Source organism: Leiobunum rupestre, chromosome 2, assembly GCF_980474605.1.
Source record: "Leiobunum rupestre chromosome 2, qqLeiRupe1.1.hap1, whole genome shotgun sequence".
NCBI lineage: Eukaryota > Metazoa > Arthropoda > Arachnida > Opiliones > Sclerosomatidae > Leiobunum > Leiobunum rupestre.
In genome coordinates, this window is record NC_143385.1 from 46,691,578 (window position 1) to 46,717,905 (window position 26,328).

The 26,328-nt window shown below is 35.7% G+C and overlaps 1 protein-coding gene across 2 annotated transcripts; it reads right to left on the reverse strand.

The window, feature by feature from the left end:
* Nucleotides 1–764: 764 nt before the first annotated feature.
* LOC149957644 (SEC14-like protein 2) lies at nucleotides 765–26,015 on the reverse strand. 2 transcript variants are annotated; one of them, XM_090165671.1, is made up of 11 exons: nucleotides 25,716–26,015; nucleotides 16,661–16,730; nucleotides 14,907–14,950; nucleotides 14,773–14,835; nucleotides 14,094–14,282; nucleotides 13,103–13,181; nucleotides 12,716–12,766; nucleotides 9,359–9,445; nucleotides 5,633–5,742; nucleotides 3,343–3,628; nucleotides 765–2,415 (listed from the first exon to the last, which is right to left on the reverse strand). In XM_090165671.1, exons 1-11 carry the CDS (start codon nucleotides 25,824–25,826, stop codon nucleotides 2,309–2,311), a joined length of 1,197 nt encoding a protein of 398 aa, XP_090021797.1. In that variant the 5' UTR covers nucleotides 25,827–26,015; the 3' UTR covers nucleotides 765–2,308. The 2 variants fall into 2 exon arrangements, with proteins under 2 accessions (XP_090021797.1, XP_090021796.1); XM_090165670.1 differs by having other exon boundaries at nucleotides 12,716–12,796.
* Nucleotides 26,016–26,328: the final 313 nt, after the last annotated feature.

Genomic DNA, 26,328 nt, shown 5'->3' on the forward strand with positions numbered 1-26,328 from the left:
TCAAAGAGTATAAAAACTACGTAACCTAGAGATATAATGACGGTTGAAAGCAGTAAAGGAAGTTGTAGCAACCGGGGGGGGGGGGGGAAGGCACTCAGTGAATTTGTACTTCAAATTTCGGTACCGCAGCGCCACTACGGCAGTTTTATGTGGTAATCATTTTGATTTAGTTCAACATTCTTGAAAATTCCTTAAGGACTTGGCTACATTTAGGACTTGGCAACGGTAGAGAACAAACGCCTTATTCTTCACTTTTTGAAAATAAACACCGAAACAACGAATCCACAAATTCTTACTAAAAAAATCACGAAACAGTAACCAATTACTGTCACTTTTTTGAATTGACAGATATTAGACAATTAAATATCCAAAATGCCAAATTTAGCACCTCCGCAACACCGTAACTGCCATTTTTCTCCGGTATTATTATTTATTGTACTAAAAACTGCCGTAGTGGCGCTGCGGTACCGAAATTTGAAGTGCAAATTCACTGAGTGCCTTCCCCCCCGGTTGCTACAACTTCCTTTACTGCTTTCGACCGTCATTATATCTCTAGGTTACATAGTTTTTATACTCTTTGGTTTAATAGAGTAAAATAGTAACATACAAAATTACACCTGTTCACTCATACCGCCTTTGGCTCTAGAGAGAACACGGACTGAACAAATGATTAATTATATAGTCTTTGTTCTAGGTTGCCAGATTATGGTGGCTATGATTAATATGGATAACATAACATCTCCTTTTTATAGAGAAAAATTAATTATTAACACTTATACACTTTTAAGTTTACTTTAGGAAATTATTAGAATGAACCAAAAAAAAACGAATTTTTACACTTAAAACAATTATTGTTCATAGTCTTTTACGTAGGTAGGTTTGCGCACGGTTCGGCCAAACCTGGTGTGTTTCGGTGTTGTTTCCTCATGTCCACTCGAAACAGAACTATTACGTGTGTGCAACCTGTCGCTGGGCATAAAAGAAACTGTTGGTTTCTTTGGTAGAGGTGGAGTGATACTAAATGCAGGAACGGGACTGATACTGTAGTCACACTTTTTTGTACTGTTGGCGTACTGCTTTGCACGGGACTCGATGGTCGTGGATTTGAGCGCGCAATTGGCACAGTGTTTGTGTTACTAGCAGAAATAGCTCCAGGAATGTCAACTGGTGCTGGACCTGGCCGTGTTATCGGTAGACTAAAAGGTCTATTTGCAGGTTGTAAAACGAGACGGTTTCGGCGATAAAGCTTGCCATTTACTGTGACTATGTACGATCTCGTTGAAAGTTGTTCCTTGACGAAACCCATTGTCCATGTGGAATGTTTATCATGCGGGTAGACCTTGACCCATACCGGTTCGTCTGGGTGCAGTTCGCATAATTGCTTGGCATGAAGATCGGAATTCCTTTTGCTGCAAGTCCGTTTTAAATCCAGTCCCGTTCCTGCAACTACTATCACTCCACCTCTACCAAAGAAACCAACAGTTTCTTTTATGCCCAGCGACAGGTTGCACACACGTAATAGTTCTGTTTCGAGTGGACATGAGGAAACAACACCGAAACACACCAGGTTTGGCCGAACCGTGCGCAAACCTACCAACCTAAAAGACTATGAACAATAATTGTTTTAAGTGTAATTATTCGTTTTTTTTGGTTCATTCTAATAATTTCCTAAAGTAAACTTGAAAGTGTATATGTGTTAATAATTAATTTTTCTCTATAAAAAGGAGATGTTATGTTATCCATATTAATCATAGCCACCATAATCTGGCAACCTAGAACAAAGACTATATAATTAATTATTTGTTCAGTCCGTCACGCAGAGTTGCTAGTTGGGCTATTTTCTCACCCGATTGCGCTCCTTTTTACAGCACTACGCGGGAAAAAATGTCTTGGGCGGGAGGCGGCTATTTGGACTTGTTTTCATGGTGTCGTCTAATGACGTTATTGTTTCACTATTTTAAATTTTAGCTTCCTTTACATTAATAGATGGCACCACGATCTCCAGTAAAGTCGTTTTTTCGCAGAATCAGATAGATTCATGGCCATCTCTAATAACAAGGGCCTAATCATATTACAGGAGCCACTTTGGCAGACGGCCAGGCCTAGCCCTGTCTATTTTTAGCGCCACCGTTACTGATATTTTCCGAACTCGTTCGCGCTTACTTATTTATTTGGAGTTTGCAGCTCGACCATCAGTAACAAAATCAATTTCGTTAACTCTCTTATTTATATGGAAGTAAATATTGAGTACACAGCGTTAATCGTTAATTTAAAATTCAACTGTATATACACATCGATCACTATTCACTTAATCATTGCGGGAAACTTCAATTCTCTTTGATGACAATACTTGAACTTGGTAAAACACTTTTTTACACTTGTACAGGCTGTGACTGTTGTCGAAGACCAATTTATCTAAAATAGAATGAAAAAATCATCAAATAAATTAACGATTCATTATGGCTTATAATTGCTATCCAAAGTTTGAAATAAGGATAAGAATAAAAACCAGTTTATCTAAAATAGAATGATACAATTATACAAATAAATTAACGATTCATTATGGATTATAAATTGCTATCCAAAGTTTGAAATAAGGATTTTATAGTACGGTATAACCGAATAAAAACCAGTTTATCTAATTACACGGTAATTTTAACATAACTCTCGTTATTAACATAAATAAGTATAAGTATTTTGCGATTATACGTTAGATTTCCAGAGTGATGAAACAATATCGCCGTGGCTATTTCTTGAACTTAACTATTTATAAGCGTCTTCTATTTTAAATGGAATGTGATTGGAATTTTCCCCCATTCTGACTGTCAATAAATTTGCTAAGCCTTGTAATTATTTGTCAGTTGTGAAACTAGGGGAAGAACGGGAACAATTCTGGTGTCATGCATATGGGTAATTAGTTAACTGTTTTACTATTGGCTTATTAGTATAGCGAAATTGTTTGGATTATGTCTTTGGTGTATTTTTCATTTGGTTTATTTTGGCAGAGTTCACTTATTTTTATAAATTTTATTAAAATCACTCACTTAAATCACGATTTAAATCTTGTGTTTTTAAATTATTGATTTAAATAACCTATTATAGTTCAATGTATAAGAAAATTGCGCATAAGTAGGTTATCCAGAAAATTCGAAACAAACTTAAAATAAATTTGGCTTTACATTAGTAATTAAATACATTGAAGATTGAATTTAAATTTTACATTACCCCTGGTTTCGAATTATGCACAATTTGCATAAAACGTAAAAAAATATCAATTAAATCAATAAAAATCCGATTTCAATTAAATAAATTAATAAAAATTATAATTGTGGTCGTTCTTACACGATCCAGATTGTTGACACTCCATTTGTCCTTTTTCGGGTACTAGTTGGCAACTGTACTTCTTAACTGGAAGAACGAGGACTTTGTCTCGTTTGATGCCAAAAGCGATGTCGTGCTTTTCGGTCCAGAACGAGTACTTCAACGTGGACTTGGCTTCGAGCACTTCGACGTCCACGGCCAGCGTGGATCTGCCCCCGACGTTCACTGAAAGGTAAGTGTTGTCTTTGAAATGATCTCGTTGCTGGCTCATGAAGTATGACTTAGGAACGACGCCACCCAGGCAAATCTGAAATGCAAAACATCCCTCGTGGTCAGTACAAGATGGATTAGTTTATTCAAATCTACACAACACAAAAAGCAAGGCAACTTGGTCAAGCGAATCTATTGATGACACACAAGGATTTATAAAAACCGAGTTCTTGCAATTTCATTATTTTTAGGAATACGTCGCGTTTGATAGTTTTTCATGCTTTTTCAAGAAATTTACATAACTAGGTTATGGAAAATACGTCTTACTTCATGACGAACGACCTGTGACTAGACCAACAAAACAACTAATCAGACCACCGAACATAACTAACTTTTCAGACCAAGGAACGTAGTTAACTCATCAGACCAACAAACATAAGTAACTCTTCAGATTAACGACCAAAACTAACTCTTCATATCAACGAACATAACTATCTCTAAAACCAACGAAAAAACCTAACTTTTCAAATCAACGAGTAAAACTACACTTTATGAAATTGGGGTGTTGATTCAAACGGTCTTAACACTATTTGTACACTTTTTCATGAGTCGAAATTTTACACTGTTCGGGGTGTTTTATTACCCACTTTTCGGTGCTATCAAACCCCGTATTGTTTTGTCTTAAAAATACGGTGTAAAAAATGAGATTTAAAACTCCTTTTCCACACTATTTTTTAAACATTCGTTGTTTGTGACACAAAATATTTCCAATAACCGTGTAATAACACACCTTTAAAGAGTCATTTTGCACCTTGTAAGCGTTAAATCACACCTTTAAAGGTGTTATTACACCCATTTCAAGAGTAAAATCACACCCGTATTAAATATTTAAATTACATTTTTGAAGGTGTAAATGCGCACTTTAAAAAGTGAGAGTGCACCCGGTAAGAGTTAAATATAACCTTAAGAGGTGTAAATAAGCCATTTTAAGGAATAAAATGACACTTTTAAAGGTGTAAATGCGCACTTTAAGAGATAAAAATTGCACCTGATGAGAGTTTAATCACACCTCTAGAGGTGTAAAAACGATTGTTAAAAGAGTAAACTCACACTTTTAAAGGTGTAAATGCGCACTTTTAAACAGTGAAATTGCACTTGGTAAGATATAAATAAGACCTATAAAGTTGTAAATTCGCACTTTTAAAAATTTAAATGCGCACTTTATAAGATAAAAATTATACCTGTTGAGAGTTGAAACACACCCAGGACTGTACGTTTTCACCTCTAGAGGTTGAACTAGGTTCTTTTAAAGAGTAACATTACACTTTTAAAGGTGTAAATTAACTTGGTAAGAGATAACACCTATAAAGGTGTTAAAATGCCTTTGTATTAACACTTTTAAAGGTGTGATTTAACTCTAAAAATGGGCGTATTAACACTTTTAAAGTTGTGATTTAACTCTAAAAATGGGCGTATTAACACTTTTAAAGGTGTGATTTCACTCTAACAAAAGGGCGTATTAACACTTTTAAAGGTGTGATTTCACTCTAACAAAAGGGCGTATTAACACTTTTAAAGGTGATATTTAACGCTTAAAAGATGCGTCATAACTGATTAAAAGTTCGTTTACATGTTATTTGATATCTTGTTTCACAAACTGTGGAGAGTGCTTTAAACGGGTTTAATTGTTTAGTTAAGGTGTTGAATGTTAGTTCAACTTATCAAATTGAGTGTAAATGGTGTTAGAACGGTGTGAAACGAATCCCAATTTTTTGGAATGTTTATCTTATTTAAACATTTGTATAGTGTTAAGTCATACTATTTTTACACCTTTAAAAAATAACTCCGTTTTGGTAGTGTTAAAACGGTGTGAACGAGGTGTAACACTTTCTTAACACCTTTTAAACACCCCTATTTCTTAGAGTTTTAACTCATCAAATCAATGAACAAAAGTTACTCTGCAACCAACGAACAAACATAAGTCTTCAGGCCAACAGAAAAAACTAACTCTACAGATCAACGAGACATTTTCGATAGTTTTCTAAGTTTTATTAAATGTTTAAAACGTTATGGCAAATATTTAAAATTCAAACGATTTTACTTGTGTTGAACAAAAGGGATTTCCGTCAACTTCATCAACCAGTCCCCCTCCCCAATGAACAGGAAATTGGCTGGGCTCCAGATCATTCAACAACAACTCCTTCCATAGGTCTGCAGGTAAATAATTCTAGTAAGTTGGAAGTTCACCGTCCCATTTTTGAGTGTGTGATGAGGGATTCCATAAAATCCCATATTCTTCCCATTTTACTTTTAATTTGTTTTCCGCTGAACAAGTTTGATAAAACAAGGGTTAAAGTAAATGTTTAGTGCTAGCTCTAAGGGCCGAGCTTCTTTAATTTTATTGTTTCAATCTATGAATAAACGCTATTTGTTTCTGTTACCTTCTGAAACATATGCGTGAAACTGGTTAAATTCAAACGCCGGTGCACAGTGTTCCAAAAGCCCGATTTTTTGGCCAAAATTCTAGCGAGTACCTATCATAAATAGTTTTACATATTTCGTTTATTCAGAATACCTGGATTTGTCAAATGTACAAAATTGTTTCATGCGACCCCTAGCGGCCAAGTTAGCTTCCTATTGCGTTTTTGACAATTTTGACCTTTACATTGGATAGATTAAGCTATTCATATCATGTAGTATTTTTTGGATAGCGATGTCTCGTATATAAATAAAGATACGAAACGAAAACCATCTCAAAATGCACAAAATCAGTCATCTTTGACTGGCTCTAACTCCAAACGATGCTAGCCAATTTCGTAGATCTTTTCACTATGGGTAGACAAGAAGTCATATAATGTAATTACGGTGAAAAATCGTTGCGATCTCTGTTAGGCGGTTTTTGGGCTGGAAAAATTAAATGTTTAAAAAAAAATCCGAAACTTAAATTTGCACACAAAATGGTTTTGTTTTGTTTTTTAAGAATAGCAACCTATGCAAGATAAAGAGAGGCTGAGTTCACACCTATTCGAAACAATTTAAATCGGCGTTTTTGGGAATTATATGATTTATTTACACATTTTACATTGTTAATTCATTGCACAAATTTACGTTTTGCCATTCAGTAAATGATTGTTCTTCCTCGGATTCCTCATCGTCGCACGGTGAATTAAACGAACGATTTATATTTGCAACTTCCGGTTCTAGGAGTAAATCAATTGCTTCTTTTGGAAGGGTTAGACGATAACGCCTGTCAAATCTTTTACTTAGGGAGTAGTTTGACACGATTGGATCTGAGGAATCAAGAGCTCGACCAAAAATATCGCTTAGATTGTCCTTTCGACTGGTCTTTCGAGCGTGCATTTCCCTATCGCGACGGTATATCTTGTTCCTGGATTCACCAGCTTGCTCACTCAACATTCCTACCGGTAATGCTGATTTTTTTATAATAGCTTCTCCATGAACGAGAATCTTGTGAAGAGTAACAGGCATATAGAACCATTTGTACACCTCAACATATCTTTCAGCAAGACACCGACAGTATTGCCAAATTTGGTTGCGTCTACTGGAAGCGCCGACGAAATGACGCAAAGAATGACGTGTAAATTTTTAATTAACCATTTTTCTATTCCGAGTATATCCGAGACAACTTCCTGATTCTCTGGCGAAAAGGCTCTTCTAGCGGTATTCCCATCATTACTTGTCCCGGCGCCACCTGGATTCGGATAATCAACTCTAAGCGATAGTTTTTACCACATTAAATTTTGGATTCTTTGTTTTCTTTGGATGAAGACTGGATTGTTTACACCGCGTTTAATTCGCCATGTTTTTAAAACCTTCAACGTTACGATAGTAAAAGATTTGACAGGCGTTATAGTCTAACCCTTCCAAAAGAAGCAATTGATTTACTCCTAGAACCGGAAGTTGCAAATATAAATCGTTCGTTTAATTCACCGTGCGACGATGAGGAATCCGAGGAGGAACAATCATTTACTGAATGGCAAAACGTAAATTTGTGCAACGAATTAACAATGTGAAATGTGTAATTAAATCATATAATTCCCAAAAACACCGATTTAAATTGTTTCGAATAGGTGTGAACTCAGCCTCTCTTTATCTTGCATAGGTTGCTATTCTTAAAAAAAAAACAAAACAAAACCATTTTGTGAGAAAATTTAAGTTTCGGATTTTTTTTAAAACATTTAATTTTTCCAGCCCAAAAACCGCCCAAATCTTGGCTAGCTTTATGCTATATTAAAGAAATTGTTTTAACATAGATAAACGGCAATGGTTGCCGAACTAACAGAGATCGCAACGATTTTTCACCGTAATTACATTATATGACTTCTTGTCTACCCATAGTGAAAAGATCTACGAAATTGGCTAGCATCGTTTGGAGTTAGAGCCAGTCAAAGATGACTGATTTTGTGCATTTCGAGATGGTTTTCGTTTCATATCTTTATTTATATACGAGACATCGCTATCCAAAAAATACTACATGATATGAATAGCTTAATCTATCCAATGTAAAGGTCAAAATTGTCAAAAACGCAATAGGAAGCTAACTTGGCCTCTAGGGGTCGCATGAAAAAAAATTGTACATTTGACAAATCCAGGTATTCTGAATAAACGAAATATGTAAAACTATTTATGATCGATATTCTTTTGGAACACAATGCGGTGTGTCCCTTTCAGTTTGCGCACTTAATATAAGAGATGGTTCGATCACTTAGATTTTTTATTTGGCGAAATATTTTTCTTTATAGCCCCTACAGATATTTTGTGGGCTTTACCTCATTACACTGGAGTACCTACGGAAAGGGAACACTACCAAGCTTTCGTGTCGATCGATCTCGGATCTTTATGATCTCTAAATTAGTTAATTGTCGTTTTTTATAAATTCATTAACAATTTGATTTTTGTAAATTGCGAACAAGCTAAGCAAAGCTAAGCTAATTAAGAGCCAATAGGCAAAACTACGGTCGGTGTTGTTCCTTTATTAATTCTAGTACAAAATTTGTATTTCAGTTCAAATAAGTATCTGATAAACTGAAATTTAATGTTCCTAATTAAAAATATAAAAAATAAATTTCCTTAAAATTGACACGTGTAAAAACGAAACCGAAATTAAAGCGATCCCAGTTGGCTTGTAAAATTTCAATTTCCCGCTGTCTCCTATAAATTAGGCTGCACCTCAATACTTTTAAGCATTGGGGGAACGCCCATAAGTATCTGAAGGGGCTACACAGTGTCGGGCGTGCCATCTATTTGCCACTTTTTCTTTAGCGAAACTCTCCTGTGGTAGAATTGCTAAGTGATAGAACCATCTCTCTACAACCCTGATATAAGTTAAGTTAGGACAAACCACCTATGGATAGTGAGAAGGATGATAAAATACGCGTATTTTATCATCACTTAATATAAGAATTACTATTCTCCTAAAGCTACTCGGTTTTTTTTTCTTAAATGGGATCCTCGAAATAAATCATTCAAATTGGGTCAAGGAGTTAACAGAACCCCCAATTTAAATGAGGAACGTGTATAGAAAATATCTAATATATATTATATGTATAATATCTAATTTTTATGCAATGTTTTTCATTCCTATCACTCCCAGTGACCCTCACAAAAAATAGAGGATGCTAAGGGACAAAGGACACCTGCAAAACTATCAGTTTGCGAGTCTGCTTGATACGACTCGTTCTAGATAGCGCCACCACCTACTGATAAAGATGATGGTGTTTATTTCCTTTTTAGAACCTGTTCCGCGAACTCCCGATTACCGAAGTGAAGCGTGTAACTCTATAGACTATTCCCAACTGAATGTTACCTTTTTTGTAGATGAAAACTCTGGTTTTGGTGTCGTCCCTGAGAAATGGTTTTAGCATCGAGTATAAAACTGTAAATACTCTTGCAGCTGAAAAACGGATGAAGAAATGTAATTCAAGTTCGAACAACGTGATTAATCCTATTAATTATCGTAGTTAATTGAAATTAATACTAAATTTAAATTAAGAACAAGAAAACAAGCATTTGGTAAAACGTGTAACAACTAGAGAGCTCGTGGGAAATAGAAGTTTACCAATTACCGAGGAAACCACGTAATTACGATAGCAATGGGCGGTTCCCTTATTCGTATTTCTTGGGCTAAAACTAAAGGCATCAACTTAGGCTTAAGTCAACCAGCGACTTTTAATGCCATTAATTCCGGGGTCCAGGGTACAATTAATATTACTTTTATTATTGTTTATTGTGCAAGAAAAAATAAATATTTTACATCATCATAAGGTTTAAACTGAACACAACACATCTAAGGGGAGGTAACACATTAACATTGGGATAAATATTTTGGGTTTTTTGATTTTAATATACAAATTAGATTATTGAAACATATTTTGATTAGATTTTATGAATATTTTCAATTTATTCTTTAATAACTATGTAAATTTTTACGATTTTAGTTCGAAAGGTAGCGCATTAAACCGTTTAGTTCCAAAATAGATGAAAATTCGACGCAGAACTGTAAATTTAACTACAGGTATGCGAAGTGAGTGTAGTGAGTTGTTGGCTCGCGTGGCGTGAAAGGCTTGCCACCACCCTCCTACGCATCGTAACCCGGCCACCGGAATTAATGGCTTTTAAAGTCGATTGATGACTTCGCCCTAAGGTTTTGCCTTGGGTATTAGCCTAGCTGATTATTATTATTGATAATTATTATATTTTTGAATATACACAACGCGAGGGAAATAGTTAATATTCTGCCAATCTATGTCTCTGGGCGAATTACAAAAATTAGTTGGAATAACATCGATTCCATTATATTCCTTCGTCAGCCGTATAGTATTAGCGATGGCTGATGAAAGAACCAAGGTCCGAAAGCTCCTTGTAATTATTAAGTTTTCTTAATCCATGAAGTAGCAGTATACTTTATTATGGATTTTAAATGGTATATTTTAAACATATAAAATCTAAAAAAGTTTACAATATTCTTTATTCAAGCCACGCAAACCAACAACTCCCTCCGTTACTATTAACGTTAACCTCAACAATGGATAGAAAATAAACAAGTCGGCCCAGGCCGATATATTAGTTCCACATCAGTGTATTCGAGTGGGCAAACCCATACACCCTTAGTAGACACAGGTAGGCAAACTAATACAAAAACTGTTGAGGCTACATGATTTCTTATCGTTTGATATATAAATTGCCATCCTAAGTTAAAGAGTGGATGCCTCCCACCATCAGGAGACCCGGGTGGGCTGTGACCTGGATGGGCAAACTATTATAAAAGCTGTTGAGCCCATGTGATTTCCTATTGTTTGATTTATAATTTACCGTCCTATGTTAAAGGGTAGGCGCCACCTACCCTCAGGTTACGCGGGTGCGCAAAGCAATACAAAAGCTGTTGAGGCCATGTGATTTCCTATTGTTTGATAAATAATTTACCATCCTATGTTAAAGAGTGGGCACCGCCTACCCTCAGGATACACGGGTGGGCAAACCAATACCAAAGCTGTTGAGGCCATGGGATTTTCTATAGTTAGATATATAAAATACCATCCTAAGTTCAAGGATAACAACTTGGGCTCAACCCACCATCAGGATACGCGGGTGGGCAAAGCAATACAAAAGCTGTCGAGGCCATGGGATTTCCTATCGTTAGATATATAAAATACCATCCTAAGTTGAAGGATTAAAACTTGGGCGCCACCCACCCTCAGGATACGCGGGTGGGCAAACCAATACAAAAGCTGTTGAGGCCTTGGGATTTTCTATCGTTAGATATATAAAATACCATCCTAAGTTCAAGGATTAAAACTTGGGCTCAACCCACCCTCAGAATACGCGGGTGGGTAAAGCAATACAAAATCTGTTGAGCCCATGTGATTTCCTATCGTTAGATAGACGGAAAGTATCAAAGGTGAAATAGGTAAGCAAAACACGACGAACATTATTCTTTTAAAATTATTGAAATTAGTGGAAATATGATTAAAGAAATTCTTTAACTGGGATTCAAATGTGTTTATTTTAGGAAATTTATATCAAACATTTGGGTAGTTTAGGCTTCAAAATCATGTAAATTCTGAAATTCATTAATAAAATACCCATTAATTTAATTTTGCAGAACAGAAATTAATAGAATCTGTCATTCTCGAATTTTATATTATCTCGGTGATTAAATTGGTATTTTCTTAGAGCAGATATTTAACATGGATTATTAACAACTGCAGGAATCATATTATTGCAAGAAGGTATTTATGTACTAAGAATATGGCAAGACGGATATTCTGTCCCTATGGTCGCATACTTTGCAGCTTAAGGGCCTGTTGCAAAAGCCCTAGCCAAAGTGCTAGCCCATTGAATTTAACATGTGCGATTCTAGCAAAGCAGACTTTTGAAACAGGACCTAAATTCGACCTCTTTGGATTTTTTGGTCTCACTCTTTCACGTAGACGCGAGGGTAGACTATTCCAATCTTTTACTTTTATTATTCTATCGAATGAGGCCCTTTTTTCGGTCACTTACCCTTTAAGGGGGCTGGTGGGAGGGGGCGGAAATTAACGGCACAGCGTGCACGTCAAAGAGTTTTATCGAATGCGACCAACTTGTTTTTTTTTTCGATCGCTCTCCCTTTAAGGCGGTTGGTCGGAGCGGACGGAAATTAACGGCACAGCGTGCACGTCAAAGAGTTCTATCGAATGCGACCAACTTGTTTTTTTCGATCGCTCTCCCTTTAAGGCGGTTGGTCGGAGGGAACGGAATTTAATGGCACGCGTGAGGGGGCGGAAAATCTCTGGACCAACTATACAATCTATAAAAGTGTTCTAGGCTAAAAGTTCAAGAATGATAATCGCAGAGGACGGCGTGACTTGCTTGGTAAAGGCGTCGGTTTTGGAGATAACGCGGCTAGAAATCTGGGTTCGTATCCCGGTTTCGCCAATAAAATAAATTATTTTTCGCAGCTCCATCTACCGTGTCGTCGCTTTCCACACCAAACAAACAACAACAACACTTAACGACATTTCCGTCCATAGCAATAGTCCCACTTCGATATATATATCTCGATATGGAGCTAAAAAGGATAGGTTATTGCAAATGAAACGATTGCTATTGAAATGGTATCGGAAATGGTCGGCAATAGATAATGACTATAAACTGCTTTCGTCGGCTGCCCTATTGTACTTACTATTGACTACGAATAACCTTCCAATGACACCGGGATAATGATCTTCAATTACTTTAAAGATTGAAATTATTAGTTCCATAACTGTTAAAAAAGTAATTATATTTAGAAATGTGATTAAGATTGATTTACTATTTGGATAATATCAATATACATTTATTTTAATCTCACAGATATCTAGAAATCCTAAATCATAAATTAAAAAAAAAATTTAAAATTGGAAGATCAAAAATCTAATTTTGGAAAAAAATATAATATTAAAATTTTAAATTTTCCATTTGAAAAATTCTAAAATTTGAAATATCCTATTTGGGAAATTTGAAATCTCACATTTGAAAGCTCTACTATTATACGAACATTGTGTCTAAAAGAACCATAACGATTTCTTACCCGACTTCCAAACAATTACTCCGTAGTGAAAATGTTCCATGTCCACAATAGCCATGTAAGATTTTATAAGTTTGCCGTGCTGTAGACAAGATACATAATTAAGAAAAAATTGATATAAAAATCGATTATTGAATTATGTTATGTTATGTTGTATTAGGATTTCGATAAATATTATACATCCAACTAGAAAAAAAAGTTAAGTATAAGCAATAGAGAGCTACGTGGAAACGTGTTTTTACCATTTAATACAGTAACCGTAGAAATACCACGGGAATGGACGGGATCAAGTTGAAATATAATTTTTGGTTAGGGAATGGATGCTAAGGGTAATTTTGTGTTTGGGAATGGACGAAAAAAGTAATTTTGAGTATGGGAATGAACATAAAAGGTTATTGTGAGTTTGGGAATGGAATTTCAATCTGATTGCTTTTAATAGGGAATGGGCGGGAATGCGAAATTATGTTAAATGGAATGGGAATGGTTTGAAAACAAATATTTGAACGAAGTGGATTGGGAATGGTTGGAAAACAAATATTTGAATGGAAGTGGAATGGGAATGGTTGGAAAACAAATATTTGAACGGAATTGGAATGGGAATGGTTGGAAAACAAATATTTGAACGGATGTGGAATGGGAATGGTTGGAAAACAAATATTTGAATGGAAGTGGATTGGGTATGGTTCTAAAACGAATATTTTAACGTTAACGGAACGGGAATGGTTGGAAAACAATTATTTGAATGGAAGCGGATTGGGTATGGTTGTAAAACGAATATTTTAACGTTAACGGAACGGGAATGGTTGGAAAACAAATATTTTAACGTAAACGAGATGGGAATGTTTGGAAGACATATATATTAACCAAAATGGGATAAGAATGGAAATGGTTCCAATGGGAATGGTTAGATTATCCTTCGAATGTTTGTCTCTATTCAAAAACACCGATTTCTAATGGTTTTCTTATAGCTTTCGAAGAACTTAGTTACGCTAACTTTCTCGGTATGCATCGCCAGGAGTCGCTCTCCGTATTCCAAGTTGTAAGTGGCGAATCTGAGGATGTCGTTGCAGGTTTGCGCCGAAAGAAGTCCGATTGGGTCCGCTCTGCCCAAAGGGAGAATGTAAAAGGGACGCCCAGTTTTGTCCTCGCCAATCTTTCCTAGTGGCACGTACTTGTCCAAAACCTGCAACAGATCGATACACGTGTAAGAAGAGAGAAAATCCTTTGCGAGGGTAACGCCATTGAAGGTTTGATTTTTATGAAGGCCAAGACTTTCTCGGTGGCGCCACCATACTTAAACGCAAAATTATGAAATTTATCTAAATTATGTTATTTTTCCCGTGCTCTTTGTTATATCGAATTTTTAATCAACTGAACATTTGAAAAAGCTCTCTGAAAATAGTTCTAGAAGTGGTTTTTTTTATAGAAAGTAGTTAAAATTTGTGCATTTCCAGCCAAACCGTTTATATTGGTGCCATTTGCATTTAAAATTTGCATTAATTAAAACAAATAATGTTTTCTCCAAACATTATCAAAACTCTAATTAGCACAATTTTTCAAATTCTACGTTTCAGAGTTTTTTACGAATAACTCTTCTCGAGATAACCAGTATGTAAAGGAATTAAACAATCCGTTGTAATTTCAATATATATATATATATATATATAACTAACCTCGGTTGGCTCGTACTCTTTATGAATTTGCTCGACTCTCCACTCTTTGTACCATTTCAAATGCTGAAATGTTATTGATGCAATTTATGATATGATGGCTGATATTAGGCGTAAAAATTAACTGAGTTTGTTACCGTTCTCAGCATGATTTCTGCAGCGTTGAGATCCCATTTTTTAGCTGTATTTAAATAAAAATATAATTAATTTGGGCAAACTGAATGTTGTTTGGTTATAATATAAAGCAATTGAAGAATCGACACCATTTTCATGAATTTGATCAATGTGAAAATTCACCTTTCAATTTCATATTTTTTATTCTTGAAATATCCATTAAAAATAAAGCTCCTAAAATATTGCCAACAAATAAAACCCTTCAATCACTACAAATTTATTGTTTCTTGCACATAGGTATTTTTGCAGTTATTTCGCCACCTATAATATTATCAACTATGCCTATTTAGCTTTTTTTTTAATTTGGGCAAACAAAGCATGTGAACTCTTCAACGCCCCAAAAGAATTAAATTTATAATGAAAAAGCCACCTATTTATTAGGAAAACAAACTATATCTGCATTTCGGAAAAGGATCTACTAGTACACTTTAGAAATAAAATATACCTATACATTTGGGAATTCAAATATACCTACAACTTTACAAATACATCTGGGAAATAAAATATACCAACATTTGGGAGATAAACTATACCAATATTTGCGAAATAAACTATACCAACATTTGCAAAATACACTATACCTACATTTGGGAAATAAAATATACCTACATTTGGGAGATAAACTATACCTACATTTGTAAGACAAAATATACTTACATTTGGAAAATAAACTATACCTTCATTTGGGAAATACACTATACCTATATTTGGGAAACAAACTATACCTACATTTGGGAAATAAAATATACCTACTTTTGAGAAATAAACTATACCTACATTTGGGAGATAATATATACCTACATTTGGGAAATAAACTATACCTACATTTGGGAAATACACTATACCTACATTTGAGAAATAAACTATACCTACATTTGAGAGATAAAATATACCTACATTTGGGAAATACACTGTACCTACATTTGGAAGATAAAATATACATATATTTGGGAGATAAACTATACCTACATTTAAGAGATAAACTATACCTTCATTTGGGAAATAAACTTTACCTACATTTGAGAAATAAACTACATGATTTGGGAAACAAACTATATCTTTATTTAGGATAACAATCTATGTACGCTTTTGGGAAATGAACTATATGTTTATGTATGGTAACATTCTATGTACGCTTTTGGGAAAGAAACTTTACCTCTATTTAGGATAACAATCTATACCTGCATTTGGGAAATCAACCTTTATCTGCATTTATGGAAACAACCTAAAGCTGCATTTATGGAAACAACCTAAAGCTGCATTTATGGAAACAACCTAAAGCTGCATTTATGGAAACAACCTAAAGCTGCATTTGGAAAATCGACCTATATCAGCGTTTAGATAATTTCTAAAGAAACCAAAATTCCATGAATTTAACGAATTTACAATTAAATGCGGTTTTACCGTATTATTATTTAAATTATATAAAAAGAACTTAAGAAAAACATGTAAGTAGTTAATTTATGGTTGATTCCAGAAGAAAATCAACTATATGAACAAACTCCGAGCGATTCAATCATTTTATAAAATGAATAAGCGTGATATTAATTTGATCAAGAAAAACAATAACGATCTCTAAAACGGGGTTAATGAATTTATATCATTTTTCCTCGGAACAACATAAGATTAAAGGTGGAATCCCTAGAGACAAGACTATTACGTGATCTAAATATAGCTGTTGAAATGAATTGCCAAGAATGGATAGGGTATTGCTCACCTACGAGCCACTTCTGCAGGAAGTAATCGTCGTGTTGTTGTTCCAGTTCGTCGTCCACTCGACTTCGGAGCTACGAATAAAGATAACGCGTTAAAAGGAGTGTACACTTAGTTGGTGCTTCAAAGAAATGTATGTTAATGTTTCTGCCACTAGGGTTGTTGTTGATTGTGTAAAGGATGAAACACGAATACTTTGAGAAATAATAATTAAAATGCGATATTTTGCTTTGAACTCTGGATGGCGGGGTTTCTGTAATTTACAGCAGAGGTGCCCAAATTTATACGGTGATCTTTTGACAAAGGCTATCTCAATCTTCAAAATGTTTGTCTCAATAACACTTGAAAATATTATAATAAAAAATAACTACAATAATTACTGCAATCTTAAACTTGGGCACCTTCTGCTGCTGATTAACTACTCCCAGCGGTACCTAGGTTCGAGTTCTATTAAGGCCCTTATTAAAATGATCTCTTTAGCATCGGGCAAGCTTCGGGCCCCTAGGCTTTTAAGTCTACTCAGGCAATAGGTTAGCCTCCACTACCTCTGCTATTTTACATTACCACTTGGTCATCCACAGTTCACGGCAAAATATAGCATTTAAAACTCTGGTTTTTAGAGTGCCTCTGTTTCTAACATCTTTGGCAATCATAATATAATATCAGCTAGGGACCATTTTAGGCGAAAGTCATCTAGCAACTTAATGAAAATAATTTCGGGGGCCGAGGTTATACTGTGTAGGAGGATGGTGGCAAGCCCTTCATGCCAAGCGAGCAAACAGCTCCCTACATTTACTGTTAAGCTCAACATGTTTTCATGGAAGGGAAAACAGAAGAACTTGGTGTAGAACCCCTTTATCCAGGGAAGAGAGAACGTGCAAACTAAACGCCGGAGTGGTATCTAGTTTCAGGCCTGTATATGGGGGCCCCAGGGGATACTCAGCGCCCCAAATGAATACTTGAGCAACCCCAACCCGACCAACCCAAACAAAAATCGATTGCTCAACTACCAACTAATATTATATAACATTGGTTGCCTGTATTTTTAATAAAATATTAGATTTTTAACGAAATTGAAATTCATAATTTAAAAAATAACAAAATAAGACTCCCTACAAGGAATTATAAAGGATTGTTGAGAGTTAATTAAAGTCACTGCCCCCCCAGTTCTATGCCCCCATTTTGAAAACATTTTGAATCTCCGTGTCGCTTACTATTTGAATTTTGATCTGATTCTTCCCGTTTTTAAATTAGATTATGTGTGTCAATGTAATATCCCAAATTGAAATGAACTTTGCTATTTATTAGCAAACGTAGATAATCTTAAACCCAATAATCAGATATGTTTTTATATCGGTTAATTATATCAGCTTTTATGACAAAGAATTGGGAAAGAAGTAATTGTTTATAAATTAATGATAAGCAAACCACGGTATATGAATTATACATATATATATATATATATGAACTTGGTTTCGGGCTCGGGCTCGCAACAATTAGATTGAACATGTGACCTCGGGCTCAGTCTCACTATAGTTACTTACAAAAAAAATGGTGGCCTCGAGCTCGGTCTCACTGTTTTAAGACTACTAAAAGCTCAAGCTCGAGCTCGATGTTTCAAAGTACTCAGACAAGCTCAAGCTCGGGATGACTATATTGTAACACTTATAACGAATATTTTAGTAGAATAGTAGAATATAGTTGAATATTTAAGTTCCCACCAAAATAGGCCAAAATTAGAAATATACTTTGGGGCTTCCGGGAATAGTAGCTGCCTCTTGGTCGCCTGTCGGTATCAAGCGCCCCCTATTTTTTTCCAGAATATTTTCTCTCGGACAATGGTCATACCCAGAGTTCGGGTCGGGAGCTTTTAGACCCCCCGCCCAATTATCCTGTCACCTTTGATGGCGCGCCTTGGTTTATTTTTACTTTATTTGTGGGGAATTGCACATGCTTTGTTTTTGCCGCTCAGCTTTTATCATAGTTTTGGAATGCCAGGGACGACATATTATAAATCTATCATACCCGATGAAAGGGCAATAAAATCGAACTCTTTAGAAGTTTGTGGGAAACCGAATGTTTCGAACTTTCCAATTAAACTTAATTTTTGTGGGTCAGTGAAAACCCGTGAGCTTTTGAAAAATATTTATCACGGTGAACTTTGACATATCACCAAGGAGGGGTCAGTTAGACCCAGGATGTAGTTTCTTCGTTAGATTGGAACCTTTTTCGAAATTATGGGACGGCCTTAGAAAACCGCCCTCCAACGTGTGCGGTATTTAAGTGAGTTCCCGCCAGCAGTGAATCGGTAAATTGTGCCTTGGATGCGCTCAACAAACAAGTCATCGTATAGTTGAGTATGAAACCAAGATCGATATAACCCTAGTAGAACAATGGTTCGCCACTGACCCCAATAGTATTAATATCCCTGGCATCCATCCAATGTTTAGTAGTAGTTTTGTAGGATTTAGTTATTAATAGTTGTGCATGCTGCATGATTCATTTTGGGGGAAATGTACGCGTAAAATTTAACATTAGTAAAGTTATGGTAAAACCAAAATAAAAATTCTTAGTAATGATTGATATATAATAATAAATCCATTTTAATTAAAGTAACTCTAGGTATGACCAAATTCTTTCGCTCTAAACCCCATCCCTATATAATTTTAGGCCTTGTAGTAAAAATTTCATGTTAACGCTTGGCATAGTAGGGCCACCGAGGGCCGCTAGTAGGCCTATGGAAAAAGTTGTTACACTCTGCTCAACATGATATAATTAAACCCTTTCGATAGCAAATAGCCCGCTATTAGTGTTTTCGAGCTCCATTCCGGCATCACTGGCACACCTGGAAGACAGTCGGGGGCGGTCAGGCAGCGCTGAGCCCCGGAATCCAGACCGCGCTAGGCCGCGCTATCTTCAAACGCTTTTTTTGTCTAAATAAATTTTGAACGTGGGCTTAGGGCTAAATAATATCACAAATTAGAAGGGAATCGAGGTCATCCTCAGATACGAAAACAGTATTCAAATCGGTCTCAAGATCGGGCTCACCACAGATATGAAAACTGCCAAAATCAGTCTCGAGCTCGGGCTCAAGTATTATGTTGGGCTCAACGTTGAGCTCTTACAAGGAGACGACCCGAGGTGTTACACACCGATTTTGAACGAACAAAATTGGGTAAATGCGAGTAAATTGGGTTAATTGAAACAAAATTGGGTAAATGCAAACAAAATTGGTTAAACGCCCAAAATTGGATAAATGCGATTACGTTTGGGTAAATGGAAACTAAATTGGTTGACTTAAAATTCATCGGTGGGGGCGGCGTTACCCGGCGTTTCTATATAAAAATAAATATTTTTGTAATAGAATTATTAGAATAATAATTAACATCATATAATGATTAAAACAAATCTATTTCTTGAAATGTATTTGCTACATCACGCAACTAGATTTTCGTTGAAGCCGCGAAAAGCGTGCGGCAGCATTTTAGACAGATTTAATTGCCGTCACGCCGGAAAATAATTGGCGGCGGCGCACCGGCGCGTACTTCGGCGGCGTCGGGGTCTACAACGGGGAAGCTCGAAGAGACGCGAAAACTCGTCTCGACAGACTCGACATAGTCATTCTCCCCAAGTATATATAAATAATCATTGTTAATATAATACCCCATTTTTATTCCCCTACCTCAGTGGGACTTGTTGACATTGTATGTTTCACCTGTTTCTATTACGACTATCATATTCATTTTTAGAATTTCGTTCTGTTGATGTATATAATCTAATTTTCCTTTGCATTTATTAGCATTTACCAAAACTTTATCGCATTTAACCACATTTGAACGCATTTACTATATTGCATTCCCATTTACCCAAATCTATTCGTGTTTACCCAAACTTAATAGCATTTACCCAAACTTAATAGCATTTACCCAAACTTAATAGCATTTACCCAAACTTAATAGCATTTACCCAAACTATATCGCATTTACTCAAAATAAATCGCATTTACCCAAACTTAATAACATAAACCCAATTTTGTTCGTATTTACCCAAATGTATTTGCATTTACTCAAATTTGATCGCATTTATCCAATTTCGATTCCATTTACCCAATTTCGTTCGAATTTACCCAATTTTATTTGCATTTTCTCAAATTTACTCGCATTTATCCAATTTTTGGCGTTTACCCAATTTTGTTTGCATTTACCCAAAAGTAATCGCATTTATCCAATTTTTGGCGTTTACCCAATTTTGTTTGCATTTACCCAAAAGTAATCGCATTTATCCAATTTTTGGCGTTTACCCAATTTTGTTTGCATTTACCCAAAAGTAATCGTATTTATCCAATTTTTGGCGTTTACCCAATTTTGTTTCAATTAACCCAATTTACTTGCATTTATCCAAACGTTTTCGCATTTACCCAATTTTGTTTCCAATTAATATCTATTTAGTTCGTATTTACCAAAGTGTATTCGCATTTACCCAAACTTAATCGCATGAACCAAATTTTGTTCGTATTTACCCAAATGTATTTGCATTTACTCAATTTTGATCGAATTTATTCAAATTCGTTTCCATTTATCCAATTTAGTTTCCATTTACCCAATTTAGTTCGAATTTACCCAAATGTATTCGCATTTACCCAAAATTAATCGCATTTACCCAATTCTGTTTCCAATCACCCAATTTTATTTCCATTAACCCAAAGGTATTCGCATTTACCCAATTTTGTTGGTATTTACTCAAACTTAATAGCATTTACCCAATTTTGTTTCAATTTATCCAATTTTATTTGCATTTACCGAAAATTACGTTCATTCCTCCAAAATGACCCGAATTACACCAAAAATATAATAAAATCTTCATTTGAGTAAAATAATACGTCACAGTTGTTTTTTTTTCAATAGTTTTTATCGTGGGGAGAAAAATATGACCCTTGGGGTATTTTCAAGTTACATTGAGGTCTACTAAATCCCCGAGTTGGATCAAAATCGCTGTGTAACACCTCGGGTTGTCTGCTTGTTAGTACGATAATTTTTAATACGGGCTCGAGTGAGAGTGAAATTCTAAAAAGTACTATCGATTTGGCACGTTGTTTTCCCAAAATTGTTACTCATCCCACTTCAAAAAATACTTATCTAATTTGTTTCTATAGAAATAAGTTTATTATCTCCAAGTCTGCCTAAGACTAGCTATACTTTTTGACTATTATAGACAAAATAACCTTACTAATACGTAGAGAACATCAGGCTTTTTTAAGGCATTTCTTAAGCCTAACTACAGTATATGGCGTTACGCTTAGCAAAGAACGTGAAAAATCCAAATATTCCAGACGTATTACACGACCTAATTGTAGTTGTTAATATAGAATTGAAGCAAACCCTTCTAGAAGTTTAAACGGGAACTTCAGACTGCCATTTCAGTTCATTGGTAAACCTAGATGTTCCCGTTTGTAACGTCAGCCGCTTGAAGATCACTGATAAAAAAACTGACCCGAAGTAATCAAATTTTGCACGCTTTTCACCAAACTGCATGGTTCAAGATTTCACCATCCTGACCAAAGTTACGTAGGTCCTGATCGCACGCTATTAAACAAAATCATAATATATTCTTCACAGTTTGCACGCTTCTGACCAAAGCTACACAGATTATAACATGGCGTGCCAAGTTTCCACGTTTCTAACTAAACTGTACAAATCATAAACTGACCAACCAAAATTTGCACGCACTCACTAAACATGAACAGATCATGAAATGAACATGTAAGTTTGCGATATAGGCATTTCTATCATAGAAAAAAAATTATATTTTATATGATCAAATATAACAGAAAGCGTCGTTTGTACCTCGAAAATAAAAGTTTACATTTTATAGACATATTAACTGACCTCTGGAAAATGCGTAGGGGAACTCTCCGACAAGTTCCCATTACACGATTTCTAGGGGCGAGTTATCCGTCCTGTCTTATCCATAGATATCTTATAAAATAATTTGATAATTACAATAACTTTGACCAATGCAAGTTTTAGGCGAAGTAGCATCACCACTACTGCAAAGTGGTTGATGTTCTTCAAACACTATTAACGAACTCATAGCCAAAAAATCCTTTGAATAATATCAAATTGGAATGAAGATAAAACGTTGCTCGAAAACTGCTCACATAGAGCGAGTTCATTCGTTTGGTTATGGCCATATAATTGCTATCGCCATAGTTTCGAAATATCTACGATTTCTATACCGCTCGTACGAATCTCAAAAAGCTTAGCATACTTTATGTTGTAACCTGGTAGTTTTGGTTAAAAAACCATGCTACTTTCTGCTTTATCTAGCAGCGTTTTCCATTTGATTGCTCAAGATTCGCTCCGAATCTGTCTCTGACGTTATAGATCTCGCCCCCAATCGACTAGTGTAAAACCACAAATGGAACATTACATTAACATATTCCCACGCTTTGATGTTATTCGTGTGCTAGTAATTTGAATTTTGACGTCTTGGTCTGCCATTTTGCCAAACTCGGCCACCTGTTTATGGCATTATAAGTCGCTAGATGACTTGGACCTAAGATGGTGCATTGGGGATTAGCCTAGCTGATTATTTATTATTATCTAAATGGAACACGCAAAAAGTTGTTCCGATCTCGATCTCGATCCGTTGATCTGTCCAAATCGGCAGATCGGGTTTGGGCGATCTCGGGGCAACCGAGAGCAGGAAATGGAACACATGAAACTTGATCAGAGCAGGTCCGAGCACCCAAATGGAACATAAAATTTTGATCAGAGCGCTCGAGCCTTCAAATAAAAAACGGTATTAGATTATTTTATAGATTTTTTTCATATTTATAGCTAGGCAATTTATTTTCAATGCTGACCGCTTGCCTATTGAATCTTATTAGGCCATCAATGCACAGTGGTTATCGATTCTCATCAAAATTGGTTGTGTAAAATGTTCCAAGTTGGTTGCTTTAAGGTTCAACTTTGAACATTTATAATGAAACATAGCCCATGCTAAAAATTGAGCAGAAATTGCAGAAAATCTAGGCTTTCTCAGAGTCATAACGATATTTTCGCAAATGTTTCTGACCAATTTTTCCAAGTGGTTATATAATTTGTAACGTCTTATACTTTTTTCAGGCAAGGTTTATTTAAGACTTCGTTAAGAAAACCAAAGTAAATAAAAAATAATAACCAAAGCCCGTTTTTTTAAAACGTTTAATGTTTTCGTTGTTTTTCGCGCTTACCCCTGTAGCACAAAGAGTCGATTTAGGGTCGGGCTTTGGTCGAAAAGTCGCTTTTGGGTCCTGGTCCAAATACCGACTGTAAAAGTCCTAAACGTTTTTGAGATAATTCCTCGTAAGTACGGTTTCGGTCGCTTTTACAAACGGTATGATGACCTTTCATTTTGGACCACTTTCCGACTCTAAAAGTCTTAAACATTTTTTTTGATAATTCCGCGTAAGTACGTTTTTGGTCGCTTTTAAAGTATGTATGGCGACCTAATATTTTGGACCACTTAACTAGTCAATAAGTCTTATCATTGGAACTATTTAGCATCCGAACGCCGATCTTATTGTAATAGTTGTCGTAACTTGTAAAAGACATGAAACATTTATAGCCCGACCAACTGCCGACTTATATCCGACATTTTATTGGCCAATTGATCTCGCAAAACTGTGAAAGTTTTCGATTTAATAAAACAAATTAAAATATTTTTTAAATAACTTCTTTTCTGTACTCTATTTTTTCCAAAAAGATCATTTATTCAATCTGCAAATGTTTGCTTTTTTTAAAATTTCTCAACTCGAGTAGGTTAAATTCATATAATTTAATATGTTAGGTGAGATATTATTAATGAAGATTTATTTATTACTTGTTCTAAATCTCAAGAAAATACGGAACTCCGCACCCTAGATTCGAGAGCTTTCTGATTGAAGAATATGTAGGGAATGCCCGACGCCGTTAGGCAGTTGGTCCAGTGCCTTTGGTAGTCGGTTTGGGGTCAAACAGTCAAGGTCGGCCTATCCTATTTCGAATAAAATATTAATATTTGAGAGTCGTACAATATATGTCGGCCGACCGTCGGCCGCTTCCGATGTGACTAGGATATTTCGACCAGAAAAAGGAGGGTCGGCCAACGGTCGACCGACCATGCGGCTCGACACTTTTTGTCGACGTCGGCCCGACCCTGAATTACTAAAGGGGTAATACCACTATAACAACTTGGCACCATGACGTCATACGACGTCACACATGCTTTTTTATAGATAAAAATTGCTTAAAGTAACAAATTAGAGCTTTCCAATTTTGGATCAATGCTTATTTTTCCTGAGAACTCTGGCACCTTGCAGTCACGTGTTAACGTCGCCTTATTCGCCGCCACCAGGAACGACGTTGATTTTTTTAGGGTTAAATTTTTTTACGAATTTGGCTTTAGACAGTAGAAATAGAGATTTCTACTGTCTAAAGCCAAATTTGTACGCGTGCGCCTTTCTCGATGGCTTTCTTTTCATGTTTGTCGAAGATGATTCGTTCGAAGAAGATTTCTCTAAACAACTCATTGCGTAAACTTGGAGAAAAAACTCCTATCATACTACAATACAGAATTGGCTGAGTGGACAATGGGGTATTTTAAATGAAGACACTTACCCCACAATCACTACCCCTACAAATACTACTCCCACAATTACTACCCCCCAATCACTAACCCTACCATAACTACCCCCGCAATTACTACCCCTATAAAAACATGATCCGCAATTACTACCCTCTCAATTACTACCCACTACAAAAGCTACCTCCACAATTAATTACTACCCCTACAATAGCTACCCCCATTTTCCAAACAATTTATTCTAACTTAAAGTAAAAGGTAAAAGCAATTGAATGGGGAAGGCTTAGTTTTCAAGTATAAATTAATTGGATGAACAACCCATACAATATCTGGTAGATGATACATCAACTAATAAAACTGGTAGATATCAATGTAGACAAAAATTAAATACGATTTCGAAGATTCTAATAATGACTGAAGTCAAGACTCGAAAATTGTTGTAAGACTTCCCTTACCTCTTTGATTTTGGCCTTTTGTTTGCTAGTGAATTCTTCGACGTACTCGGCCCGAATTTTCTTGACCGTGTCCGAAATTTGGTATTCCCACACGGCTTTATCGTAAATCATTTTTCCGTTGTTATTTTTGTTCCGGATTGTGTTGGACCACTTTGAGTCTTTGCCTGTCGGAATAATAATGCGTCGTAACTCTATCTGTTGAATATTTGAAATGTATGCGATCTTATCAGCGCGTATCTGTTGAAAGTGAACGTCCTTTTGAAGTGGAACGCCCTCTTCGGCATTCCGCTTATCCGGCTTCCTTCTGATTAAGAAGTGGGGAAATAATGACACAATCTGCGTTGCTTGAAAATTAAACCAGTGATACGCCAGCGGCTCCAAAGGAGGTCGTTGAGGGTTACCCTTTCAACTTACGTAATCTAGATATTAAATTTGCTTAGAACCCTTATTTGATACGAAACTCGGTGCATAGTACAGTTTTCGTACTAAAAGCATGTTCACACTGCCAACGTTTTAGAAATCATCCATGCAGGCAATATATACAGGGTGAGCGAAAAGGGCGTTCAGATTAAGCAGAAATAGCGCAAATGGTGACATAAGGGAACGTTCAGTA

Excerpts from the sequence above, each read along its gene's own strand:
- LOC149957644 (XM_090165670.1), bottom strand. The coding sequence starts at position 25,826 with ATGATTTACGATAAAGCCGTGTGGGAATACCAAATTTCGGACACGGTC. Across the intron at positions 12,797-13,102 it reads AGTAATTGTTTGGAAGTCGG|TTATGGAACTAATAATTTCA; the intron begins GTAAGAAATCGT and ends CTTTTTTAACAG. Across the intron at positions 9,446-12,715 it reads AAGGTTATTCGTAGTCAATA|CTGCAAGAGTATTTACAGTT; the intron begins GTAAGTACAATA and ends TCCGTTTTTCAG.